General features: G+C 40.5%; 1 protein-coding gene across 2 annotated transcripts in view; it reads right to left on the minus strand.

Moving 5' to 3' along the window:
• Positions 1 to 9134: 9134 nt before the first annotated feature.
• Positions 9135 to 13512, minus strand: part of fmnl2b (formin-like 2b) — a 42343-nt gene continuing 37965 nt past the window's right edge. For both annotated transcript variants that reach the window (XM_061904637.1, XM_061904636.1), the window contains exon 28: positions 9135 to 13512. In XM_061904637.1, coding sequence (XP_061760621.1) covers positions 13424 to 13512 — 89 coding nt within the window. In that variant the 3' untranslated portion in view covers positions 9135 to 13423.

The raw sequence follows: 13512 nt of genomic DNA on the forward strand, positions 1-13512 counted from the left end.
GTCAATCTTTTGTAATTTACTACAGGATGTGACATCACATAACCCAAGGAGTCCTCAAATATTTGTATAGACTGTTGTACTCGTTAGTTCAGAGCTGGGCAAATATTTTGATTCGATGGGCCATATTGAGAGAAAACATGTGTCTCAAAATCTACATTTAAATGAAAAAAGTTGGATTTAAAATATTAACTATGTACAATAAAACACTAGTGGTGTAACGGTACACAAAAATTTCGGTTCGGTTCGTACCTCGGTTCAGAGGTCACGGTTCGGTTCATTTTCGGTACAGTAAGAAAACAACAAAATATACATTTTTTAGTTATTTATTTACCAAATTTGCAAAATCTTCCACCAAAAATATTTTTCTTAGTGGAATATTTGATGTGAAGCAATGGGAACCTAGGATAGGTCAATAATTCATAATAAGATTGATTTTGATTCAATATTATGTTTTGAGCAATGACAGTTTGAAAAAAAAAAACAGCTTTGTTTTATTAGTCAACATTGCAACTTTATCTAAATTACATTTAACTTTTAAGTTTTTTTATTTCACTTTTGGTATGTTTTTGTTTATTTTAATAGTATTTTTAGAATGTGCCGTAGGCCTTTAAAACATTAGCTGTGGGCAGCAAATGGCCTCCGGGGCACACTTTTGACACCCTGCTATCGATAATAAAAAATTTAATCTGATAAATCTATGGGTAAAAAGCAGAGCCTGATGACACGTTTATCATAACTGTCTTGCTCACTCTGTCTCTGCCCCTCCCTCACGAATGCTGCTGCGTGCACAATTTTTGTTTTTAACCCTGAACGTACATTGAAAATACACGCAACCCTAACTTAAAATGCCGGACATTTGAGGCATTTAAGAAACTCCACCCGGACAGCCCCGCAAAAGAGGACATATTCGGTGAAAAGAGGAGGTATGGTCAGTCTATCGTAGCCCGGTCGCTGCTAGCATGCCTTGTGTTGTGCCTCGGTGTGCATTGTTTACACAACGTGCGTTACGCTACTTAAAGTGTCCGTGTGGAAACTCGTTCGGTACACCTCCAAACCGAACCGAAACCCCCGTACCGAAATGGTTCAATACCCGCCTTCCGCCCGATTGTAGCTGAGATAGGCTCCAGCAACCCACGCCACCCTAAATGGGATAAGCGGTAGAAAAATGGATGGATGGATGGATGGATGAACATTGTTCCTCTTTTACTTCTCAGAGCAGCTCCTCGATAGATATCTTTTAAAATCAAGCTAAACACAACAAAAATGTAACAAACAGCAAAATATGAATGCAAATCTCTGACTGTCTCATCCTAGTGTCCTTGGAGCCAACGTGTACAACTATGTTTGCATAGTTCGTGGTTCGATTATCCTGTTGTACGTGTTTACTAGGCCTGTTGCGAGTCACCTACCTGAGATTAGCTTCAATGTCAGGTGCTCTGGCCCCGGGAATACACTTAATTATGGCTGGTTTACCAAGCTGTATGTTTCAGGTTGCCCGGTAGACTGGGGTGTAGGACTAACTAAAGGGCTGATTCTATTATGCATTTCAACCGGTTCACTGTGGCTTGTAGGCCGCTTAGGGCTGCTACAAACCGGGCTAGTCAGCTTGCTACAGCTAACACTAGCAGAAGTGTCCGCAGCGTCTAAAGTTACGAGATTACTCTGCTCTAGTTAGCGGACAGTTCTCCAGTAGGGCCAACCTGTCCATAGGAAAAGTGCACGAAGAGCAGGAAGCCATACTCACCTCGATTCGTTTGCCAAGTCAAGTTCTTGCTGTCTTCAGAGAAGTGGTCGCAACGTGTGGGAGCAGATTCCTTCGGACCGTCGTCACGCTAAGCTTCGTTAGCTTAGCAGCCAGCTAGCTGAGAGATGGGTGGTGATACAGAGAGTGGCTGGTTTGCAAGCTAGATAAGACTACTTAATATAAATGGGACCCATTGCCTACCTGCTTGGCACTCAGCATCAAGGGTTGGTATTGGGGGTTAAATCACCATAAATGATTCCCAGGCGCGGCACCGCTGCTGGCCACTGCTCCTCTCACTTCCCAGGGGGTGATCAAGGGTGATGGGTCAAATGCTGAGGACAAATTTCACCACACCTAGTGTGTGTATGACAATCATTGGTACTTTACTTTAAAGGCCTACTGAAACCCACTACTACAGACCACGCAGTCTGATAGTTTATGTATCAATGATGAAATCTTAACATAGCAACACATGCCAATACGGCCGGTTTAGTTTACTAAATTGCAATTTTAAATTTTGCGCGGACGTATCATGCTAAAACGTCACGGTATGATGACGCGTGAGGTCACGCATTGTAGAGGACATTTTGTTCCAGCATCGTTCACAGCTATAATTCGTCTGTTTTCATAGCATAATTGTACAGTATTCTGGACATCTGTGTTGCTGAATCTTTTGCAATTTGTTCAATGAATAATAGAGACGTCAAAGAAGAAAGCTGTAGGTGGGAAGCGGTGTATTGCGGCCGCCTTTAGCAACACAAACACAGCCGGTGTTTGTTTGCATTCCCGAAAGATGACAATCCAGCTTTACTATGGAACAGAGCGGTCAAGCGAACACGGTTGGATTGGACCAAACACAAAGTACAGTGTATTATGCAGCGATCATTTCAAAAGATCGTGTTTCGAACAGGGTCCCTTGTGAAGGGCAGAGATGCATGGGTATCGCCACCACCCGTCGACTGGTGCTGAAGAAAGGTGCAGGGCCGACCTTCAGGTTGTACAGGTACGACCATATAATCTCACTAAAACACTAGTAACACAATAAGCAGATAAGGGATTTTCCAGAATTATCCTAGTAAATTTGTCTAATAACATCTGAATCGCTCCCACTGTATAGTCTTTTTTTTTTTTTTTTTTTTCTATTCCTTCACTCTCACTTTCCTCATCTACGAATCTTTTATCCTCGTTTAAATTAATGGGGAAATTGTCGCTTTCACTGTCCGAATAGCTCTTGCTGCTGGAGGCTATGATTAAAAACAATGTGAGCATGTCAGGAGCCCTAAAACCCGTGACGTCACGCGCACATCCTCTGCTACTTCCGGTAAAGGCAAAGCTTTTTTATTAGCGACCAAAAGTTGTGAACTTTATCGTCGATGTTCTCTACTAAATCCTTTCAGCAAAAATATGGCAATATCGCGAAATGATCAAGTATGACACATAGAATGGACCTGCTATCCCCGTTTAAATAAGAAAATCTCATTTCAGTGGGCCTTTAACTTACTTTAATATGTTTCGGAATGAATAAGGAAAGCTGTAAAATAATTAGAAGCACACAGATAGAAAGATAATACTCAAGCTTTCTTCGCAACAGCGAGCAGTCACTCACGGCAAACCAAATTGTCTCCAAAATCCTTTATTCATGCAGACTTTCTGATTTAAAAAAACTTCCTGTAAAATCAAATTAGATTTGTAGTTGTTCTGTCATGATATCCTGGCATAATACTTGAAGAATGGAATGCTCAACAGACACATGAAGTAAAAAGTAGTCCTAAAAAAGTACAACCTTCTTACATGTCATATATACATCTACCAAGCCTTTGTGGCCAGCAGTTTTTCCAAACATCAAAGTCCTGTTTTGTCCTTGAGAATAATTGACATGTCATTATTTTTAGCATTGTGCCAACACGTTTTATTTATTTACATCAAATGTAGATGCAGCAATAGTAACAACAACAAAAACTGGAGAAGCTACAAAAATGTTTTTGCATGTAGGAAACGTTGTGCTCTTTTACGTTTATATGTTGAAATAAAGTATGTATAGGGATACGATTTTGGGGTGTCGATGCAATCAGGCAGGGTATTGGGGTGAGTTGATCGGGGCAGCGGGTGATCAGAACAGACACAAACAGAGTTGAGATGTTACGATAGGATATCAGACTAGCCAGCTTGGCAAAGAATGAGAGGATGTAGTCTATGACCATTAGGATGTATTAAATCTTAGACAATCGTAACGTGCATATTAAATAGATACCAGCTAGTGTGGCATCTATTCAAGTGGTATGTTGTGTAAGGCTCACTCCCCAACACCTTCAGAGGTGTTGCAGCCCAGGTTTTTTAACTAATTAGCCAGCACTGCGTGACATAAAGGGAAACTGCACTTTTTTGGGGAATTTTGCTTATCGTTCACAATTATGAAAGACAAAACGTTGGATGTATTTTTTGTAATGCATTCTAAATATTAAATAAATGCGATCAAAAGTCCGCTTACAATGGAGCCTATGGGAGTTGCTATATTCTGCCTACAAAGCCCTTAAAAACACCCAAACACCTCCATTAGGGGTGATCAAGGGTGATGGGTCAAATGCAGAGAATAATTTCACCACATCCAGTATGTGTGTGACAATCATTGGTACTTTAACTTTTTAAGGTTTTATATTCATGATGTAGGTCAGGGGTCGGCAACCCAAAATGTTGAAAGAGCCATATTGGACCAAAAATACAAAAACAAATCTGTCTGGAGCCGCAAAAAATTAAAAGCATACAGATAGTGTGTCATGAGATATTAATTGAATATGAGGACTTAAAGGAAACTAAATGAGCCCAAATATAGCTACAAATGAGGCATACTAATGCAATATATACATACAGCTAGCCTAAATAGCATGTTAGCATCGATTAGCTTACAGTCATGCAGTGACCAAATATGTCTGATTAGCACACTCCACATAAGTCAATAACATCAACAAAACTGACCTTTGTGCATTCATGCACACCGTTATAAGTATGGTGGAAGTGGCATGAATCATGTCTTAGAACATGGGTGTCAAACTCTGGCCCGCCGTGTAATTTCATTTGGCCCTTGAGGCAATATCAAATTAACATTAGAGCTTACCCGCCGCCATAACACCATATTCACCGCTAATACTCATACTCGTCAACCCTCCCAATTTTCCCGGGAGACTCCCGAATTTCAGTGCCCCCCCGAATTTTCCCGATTTCCACCCGGACAATAATATTGGAGGCGGGCCGTAAAAGCACTGCTTTTATGGTTCTCTACATGTCGCCACGTCCGCTTTTCTTCCAGAAAAACAGCGTGCCTGCCCACTTACATAATATATGCGGCTCATACACACACACAAGTGTATGCAAGGCATGATTGGTCAACAGCCATACGGGTCACACTGAGGGTAGCCGTATAAACAAGGTTAACACTGTTACAAATATGTGCCACACTGTGAACCCACAGCAAACAAGAATGACAAACACATTTCGGGAGAACATCCGCACCGTAACACAACATAAACACAACCGGACAAATATCCAGAACCCCTTGCATCACTAACTCTTCCAGGACGCTACAATATACATCCCCGCTACCACCAAACCCCGCCCCAACTCAAACCCGCCGCCGAAAAAAGGCATTAAATTTGTGTTTTTATTTTATTTGATATGCCATTGATATTTTTAAAATGTTATTATTTGAAACTGGATTTTTCACATCACTAGTAAGTTATATAATTCTTACTTGGTCAATATTCAATGCAAAACTTGTTCGGGCCCCTATTAAAGGGTTAATTTGTTCAACCTCGGCCCGCGGCTCTGTTCAGTTTAAAATTTTGGCCCGCTCTGTATTTGAGTTTGACACCCCTGTCTTAGAAAGTCGGAGAAAGTTATACATGTAAATTGTAAACAAACTAGGGTGAGTTCAAGGACGGCCAAAATTAGTAGGACAAAACGGCGCCCGCCAAATACTCGATTCAGTGAAGCATGTTTAATATAAACAGTGTGCTTTTTAGCAATTAGGGAGGTTTGTGTTATGTTTGTCCTAAGAAAACAAGTTAAAAGAAAAAATATGTTTTTCCCCCTCATCATTTCCATTTTTCATATATTTTTGAAAAGGCTCCAGAGAGCCACTAGGGCGGCGCTAAAGAGCCGCGGGTTGCCGACCCCTGATGTAGGTATATATGTATATAATGTAGTAACACATTTTGAATAATATTTACCTCGCGACCCCGACAGGGACAGGCGGTAGAAAAATGGATGGATGGATTTACCTATTTTGATCAATTTAAGCATACGCGGCGCATTCATTTCAAAAACACATCACATCGTTGAGTTTTTTTTCTTCATCACTTGATTACTGCTGAGAGCCAACACACATAATACAACATCACTTACTGTCCAATGTCTGCTGTCATTAGGATGCCGACTGCTGGGATGCTCATACATTCCCATTTTAGATGAAGAAAAGGGGGGTGGAACCAAGGGTCTTTTTGTTTCGTTCTCGTCATTCCCAGGTTTTATTGTACCAACTTGTCAAAATATGCCACTGTTTTTCTAATTTCCAGGTGAGAGGCATTATTTATAATTTGTAATAAAGTTTGATAAGTAAAGAAACAAGGAAGCAGCACAACAGTTGATGTCAAAATTTTTATCACGGCCCTGCTATAAATACTTTGCCTGCGTTAGCGCTTATAATACAATACCACTAATACTTGGTTAATATTCAAGTCACGAAGTGTAAATGGAGTATTTTTGGCGGTTTCTGGATGTTTATTTTTATTGGGTATAATGGGCGGAAATGAGGACCTCCCATTGGCTCTTCTGTAAGCAGACTTTTATTTACCAGTTAGAACTCATTAAAAAAAAATAGATCCCTCGTCATGTCTCTCATAATGATTGTGAACGATGGGCAAAAAAATAAATAAAAGTGCAGTTCACCTTTAACAGTGGAGATTTGTGGTCACCAGTTACTATACAGGATGACCAATGACTTAAGTCTGGTACGTTTGGCTATTGTGAACCCAATGATCCGTACCAGGGTTGCCAACTTAGTGGAAAATAAATACTGTAACGGACACCTGTTGGCTGGACCGGCTGATCCGATTGTCTTCATCCTCACCAGTGTGGGGATTGTTTTTTTTTTGTTTTTTTTAATTTGTGTAAAACGATCTTGCTCATGGACATAAAGAAGTATAAACAGATGCATGTTTGGGAGTTACACCAATACATGCAAAGAAAATTGTTCAATAATACATTTTTTTTTTTGTGCAAAATAAAAGCTTTTCCTATATGAGGAGCACCACAGTGAGACAATCACAGGAGGATTTAGTTTATTATTTGATTCTGTTATTGGGGACAACAGTTAAGGGCTGTAAAATTTCACTAAAAAACCCTGTCTTTTTAATTGACATTTTACAAATTATTTTTCATTCTCACGTGCCTATTCCGTTTTTTAAAGGATGGTCGGTAACTCATAGCTCGGTTGGTAGAGCGGCTGTGCCAGCAACTTGAGGGTTGCAGGTTCCATTCCCGCTTCCGCCATCCTAGTCACTGCCGTTCTGTCCTTGGGCAAGACACTTTACCCACCTGGTTCCAATGCCACCCACACTGGTTTAAATGTAACTTAGAAATTGGGTTTCACAATGTAAAGCGCTTTGAGTCACTAGAGAAAAGCGCTATATAAATATGATTCACTTCACTTCACAATTTGAACCTAAGCAAAGCTAATTACCGCTTTTCAGAGACATGCACATGTGCAACATTGCCGATGTTTAGAGTGTACTTACTGATTATTTGTGCTTTATTCTGTTTACGTAGCTATCCCTTCACCCTATCACTCCTTATATGATGTTTCACTGCAATTTACATGATTTTGTGGATTATTTTCAGGCTTTCATTTGTTCTCTGCAAGACTGTTGTCATTTATTACTTGCAAGAGGGGTAGTCACAATCATCACACAAATCATGGGTAAGATAGAATGCTGTGGGTTGACCTTTTCAATAATATTGAGTCACTTATCATTATTAACCTGCATGAAGCAATTGCATTGCAGTCCTTTTGTGACTCGGCTTTGATTGACTGATTAAAGGGGAACATTATCACCAGACCTATGTAAGCGTCAATATATACCTTGATGTTGCAGAAAAAAGACCATATGTTTTTTTTAACCGATTTCCGAACTCTAAAAGGGTGAATTTGGCGATTTAAACACCTTTCAATTGATAGCCTGTCGGAGCGATGACCTTTCACCTGTGACGTCACAACATGAAGCAATCCGCCATTTTCTCAATGTTATTACACGCACCGAGTCAAATCAGCTCTGTTATTTTCCGTTCTTTTGACTGTTTTCCCGTACCTGGGAGACGTCATGCCTCGTGGGTGTGTTGTCGGAGGGTGTAACAACACGAACAGAGACGGATTCAAGTTGCACCAGTGGCCAAAAGATGCGAAAGTCCCTCGTTTGATCCGCACACTATACCGACGACAGCTATGCTACGACAGAGATGGCAAGAATGTGTGGATATCCTGCGACACTCAAAGCAGATGCATTTCCAACGATAAAGTCAACGAAATAATCTGCAATATTGGAAACTAGATCACCTCTGAATCTGCCGGAGTGCGAGCTATTCAGGGACGACGGCAGTCTCTTCCCGCAGACGAGCGAGGTAAACCCCCTGGATATGATTTATGCCACTTCTTTTTCTGTCTCATTTTGTCCAACAAACTTATAATGTTGTGCATGAATGCACAAAGGTGAGTTTTGTTGATGTTATTGACTTATGTGGAGTGTGCTAATCAGACATATTTGGTCACGGCATGACTGCAAGCTAATCGATGCTAACATGCTATTTAGGCTAGCTATATGTACATATTGCATCATTATGCCTCATTTGTAGCTATATTTGCATTCAGCCTTTCCCTCCACCCACATTTAATGCCAAACAAACACATACCAATCGTTGGTTAGAAGGCGATTGCCGAATTCGTCCTCGCTTCCTCCCGTGCCGTTGTCTGTCGTGATATGGCTCAATAGCTTCAGTTTCTTATTCAATTTAGTTTTCGGTACCTGCCTCCACACTCCAACCATCCGTTTCAGTACATGCGTAATCTGTTGAATTGCTTACGGCGCTGAAATCCGAGTCTGAATCCGAGCTAATATCGCCATACCTTTCTGTGCTATCCGCTATGTTTGTTCCTGTGTGGTCACGCTGTGACGTCACAGGATAATGGACGGATGGATGTAACAACGGTTAAAATCAGGCACTTTGAAACCGTTTTTCGGGATATTGCGTGATGGGTAAAATTTGGAGAAAAACTTCGAAAAATAAAGTAAGCCACTGGGAACTGATTTTTATTGGTTTTAACCATTCAGAGATTGTGATAATGTTCCCCTTTAATTGAGACTTTTATTAGTAGATAGTACAGTACAGTACATATTCCGTACAATTGACCACTAAATGGTAACACCCGAATAAGTTTTTCAACTTGTTTAAGTCAGGGTCCACGTTAATATGCATGTGCAGAGTACCCCGTCTTCCAATCATGCTCAAGGAAGCAAAGTTTACCGTGCCAAGGTGTGGACTCGTGCGCTCACATAAGTCAACCGTACCGGACATAAGGTGTGAAGTGGGACCAGGCATGTTAACCCCTCTCCTAGTTTGAGCACACCGGTTGGGAGAGCGGCTGTGACTGTAACCTGAGGGTTCCTGGTTCGAACCCCGGCTTCCACCACCCTAATCAAGTCCGTTGTGTCCTTGAGCAAGACACTTCACCCTTGCTCCTGATGGGTCGTGGTGAGGGACTTGCATGGCAGCTCCCGCCATCAGTGTGGGAATGTGTGTGTGAAGGGTTGAATGTGGACATTGTGTCAAAGTGCTTTGAGTACCTTAAAGGTAAAAAAGCGCGATATAAATATAACCCATTTACCATTATATCTACCTGTGGTATTTTGCAATGCCATGTAACATGTAGCACACAACTTTAATCCGCACCAACTTTTCTGGGCTATATAGACGATCCTTTACTGCGATCCAGACAACAGAATCCATGTTTCAGCGCGCTGAAAGTGCACTTCAGGAAATGTCTCGTTCGAATGTGAACAATATAGCGATCCAAAAGTCCGCAACACTAACTGTGATGGTGCGTGAGAATGATTTAGACCAGACCTGAGCAAATTAAGGCCCGGGGGGGCTACATGCGGCCCATTGACCTTTTCAATCTGGGCCGCTGGACATTACCAAATCATTTTTTTAGATCTTTAGTATGGAAACTGTAGCTGCCATCATGATGTGCAGTCAAGTTTTCTAATGATTGTAAGTCTTCAACTACACAAAGTATTTCAATGGTTGGAATCTGCGCTTATGGACAATATACCAGTGACTATGGTAATCTACGTCACAGCGGCTCAGACGAGGCATCAAACAGCGTGGGTGAAAAGCGATTCTACAGACGCGGAAAGAGATTTTCACAACAAAGTTCTAAATCTTAGTGATATATAGAATAGAATAGAAAGTACTTTATTGATCCCTGGGGGAAATTCAGCAAATATCATATATATCAGATTGTAGGTTGGTTTATTTTGTACCCTTCGCGTTCATATTTCACTGTTTGTTGCATTTATTGATTGATTTAATGATACTTTTATTAGTAGATTGCACAGTTCAGTACATATTCCGTACAATTGACCACTAAATGGTAACACCCGAATAAGTTTTTTCAACTTGTTTAAGTCAGGGTCCACGTTAATCAATTCATGGTAAGTCTGGGTCCACGGGATTGCGTTTCACTAATATTCAGTGTTTTATCGTTCATAGAAATATGTAAAATTCCATTACGTTTTTTAAGGCGGTCTGTCATAATGTTTTTAAGCATTCGATCAGACATTATTGTGAGGTTTTAAATGAGTATTCCCCAGACACATTTTTGTCTCTAAATGTGGCCCCCGAGTAAAAATAATTGCCCAGGCCTGATCTAGACGCAAGAAAAAGCAGGATTACATGAACTTTTTCCATAGAAGATATGGATTGTTCCTTTAGATGTCTACTGGCTCCCGGAAAATGCATATTGCGAGACTATTTTTCATACAGGAGATATAACGTAGATGTACGTAGATTTCAGATGTGCTAAATACGTATGCAAAATTGTGCCGGCAGAACAGTGATCAGCCTTGATAAATCACACGTGCTGAATGATTATATTTGCATCTTCTCCCAGTATTGTAAGCGTTTTGACGATCAGCATATATTCTGAATATTCATGGATTGCACTCCATATTTGGCTCACGTAAGAGATGCACAAGTGTAGTAGATCCGCTTTGTGTATGCTATCAGGTTTGGCTTTAGTAGATTCGGCCTACAGAATTACTAGAATACAATCACCCCTCACAGATTAGTGATGATGAACATGAATGACAATAGAAATAAAGTACAACGACTCAAAACAACCCAAAAGTCAATGCTAACAGCATGATTGCTTACTGGCAAAAAAATGCTCTTGCTCCTCTCACAAATAATTAATGACAGCCACTACCTTGCACAACATAAATAATCAGAAATACGCCAAAAAAAGACTAGCATTAATACATAGTGAAAGAGCCTAAAAACCGCAGAGCAGAAGTGAAGGACAAGTAAACATGTCACAACACAAATGATCAGTGAACACAGGCCAGCAGGACCAGGAGACGGAGGGGAATGGAACCCAAGTCAATCACGGTATGAATGATCCAAAGTGTCGTTCGTACACACTTATTCTCAAATGGTTCAGTCAGAAAGTTTGTTGGATGATTTTGTCAAAGTTTCATGAAGTGGAATGTGGTTGTTAATCCGTTAAATACGGTAGAAAGTACAAACCCCGTTTCCATATAAGTTGGGAAATTATGTTAGATGTAAATATAAACGGAATACAATGATTTGCAAATCCTTTTCAACCCATATTCAATGGAATGCACTACAAAGACAAGATATTTGATGTTCAAACTCATAAACTTTATTTTTTTTTGCAAATAATAATTAACTTTAAATTTCATGGCTGCAACACGTGCCAAAGTAGTTGGGAAAGGGCATGTTCACCACTGTGTTACATCACCTTTTCTTTTAACAACACTCAATAAACATTTGGGAACTGAGGAAACTAATTGTTGAAGCTTTGAAAGTGGAATTCTTTCCCATTCTTGTTTTATGTAGAGCTTCAGTCGTTCAACAGTCCGGGGTCTTCGATGTCGTATTTTACGCTTCATAATGCACCACACATTTTCGATGGGAGACAGGTCTGGACTGCAGGCGGGCCAGTAAAGTACCCGCACTCTTTTTTTACGAATCCAGGCTGTTGTAACACTTGTCTTGCTGAAATAAGCAGGGGCGTCCATGATAACGTTGCTTGGATGACAACATATGTTGCTCCAAAACCTGTATAGACCTTTCAGCATTAATGGTGCCTTCACAGATGTGTAAGTTACCCATGCCTTGGGCACTAATACACCCCCATACCATCACAGATGCTGGCTTTTGAACTTTGTGCCTATAACAATCCGGATGGTTATTTTCCTCTTTGTTCTGGAGGACACCACGTCCTCTGTTTCCAAATATAATTTGAAATGTGGACTAGTCAGACCACAGAACACTTTTCCACTTTGCATCAGTCCATCTTGGATGAGCTCTGGCCCAGGGTGTTGTTGATAAATGGCTTTCGCTTTGCATAGTAGAGCTTTTACTTGCACTTACAGATGTAGGGACCAACTGTAGTTACTGACAGTGGTTTTATGAAGTGTTCCTGAGCCCATGTGGTGATATCCTTTACACACTGATGTCGGTTTTTGATGCAGTACCGCCAGAGGGATCAAAAGTCCGTAATATCATTGCTCATGTGCAGTGATTTCTCCAGATTCTCTGAACTTTTTGATGATTTTACGGACCGTAGATGGTAAAATCCCTAAATTCCTTGCAATAGCTCGTTGAGAAGTGTTCTAAAACTGTTCGACAGTTTGCTTACAAATTGGTGACCCTCACCCCATCCTTGTTTGTGAATTACTTAGCATTTCATGGAAGCTGCTTTTATACTCAATCCCGGCACCCAAGTGTTCCCAATTAGTCTGTTCCATATAAGTGTTTGATGAGCATTCCTCAACTGTATCAGTATTTATTGCCACCTTTCTCAACTTCTTTGTCACGTGTTGCTGGCATCAAATTCTAAAGTTCATGATTATTTGCAACAAAAAAAAAGTTTATCAGTTTGAACATCAAATATGTTGTCTTTGTTGCATATTCAACTGAATATGGGTTGAAAATGATTTGCAAATCATAGTATTCCGTTTATATTTATATCTAACACAATTTCCCAACTCATATGGAAACGGGGTTTGTAGAACCCTGTTTCTTTCAGGAAAACCTTTACTACATTGTTAGAAACGTCGCAACAATTTGATGGGACTCACTTGTGGCTTTAAGTTGAGCGTGTGCGTTTTGTTGCTATTTTATACGATTCGCTGCATCACTCTTAGCTGGACACAAAACAATTGTTCACCATAACTGCAATGGACTTATCTTCCAGTGCTTTGTTGATCGACAGCATACAAAATGCATGCTCCAACAATTTGGTTCACAAACTGACCAATTAGATAGCATGATGTCCAAATGTTCAAAGTGCTTATTTGTTGCCATGAATTCATGGGGAGCCCAACATCAGTAGTGTTCTTCAGTGTGGGCGGGGTCACAGAAGAAACGAGAGCTACGTTTGGCTGATCGAGCTGTGAAGGGGCCAGTTTTTAATG

This window comes from Nerophis ophidion, linkage group LG06 (genome assembly GCF_033978795.1).
Source record: "Nerophis ophidion isolate RoL-2023_Sa linkage group LG06, RoL_Noph_v1.0, whole genome shotgun sequence".
In the NCBI taxonomy this organism is placed as follows: Eukaryota; Metazoa; Chordata; class Actinopteri; order Syngnathiformes; family Syngnathidae; genus Nerophis; species Nerophis ophidion.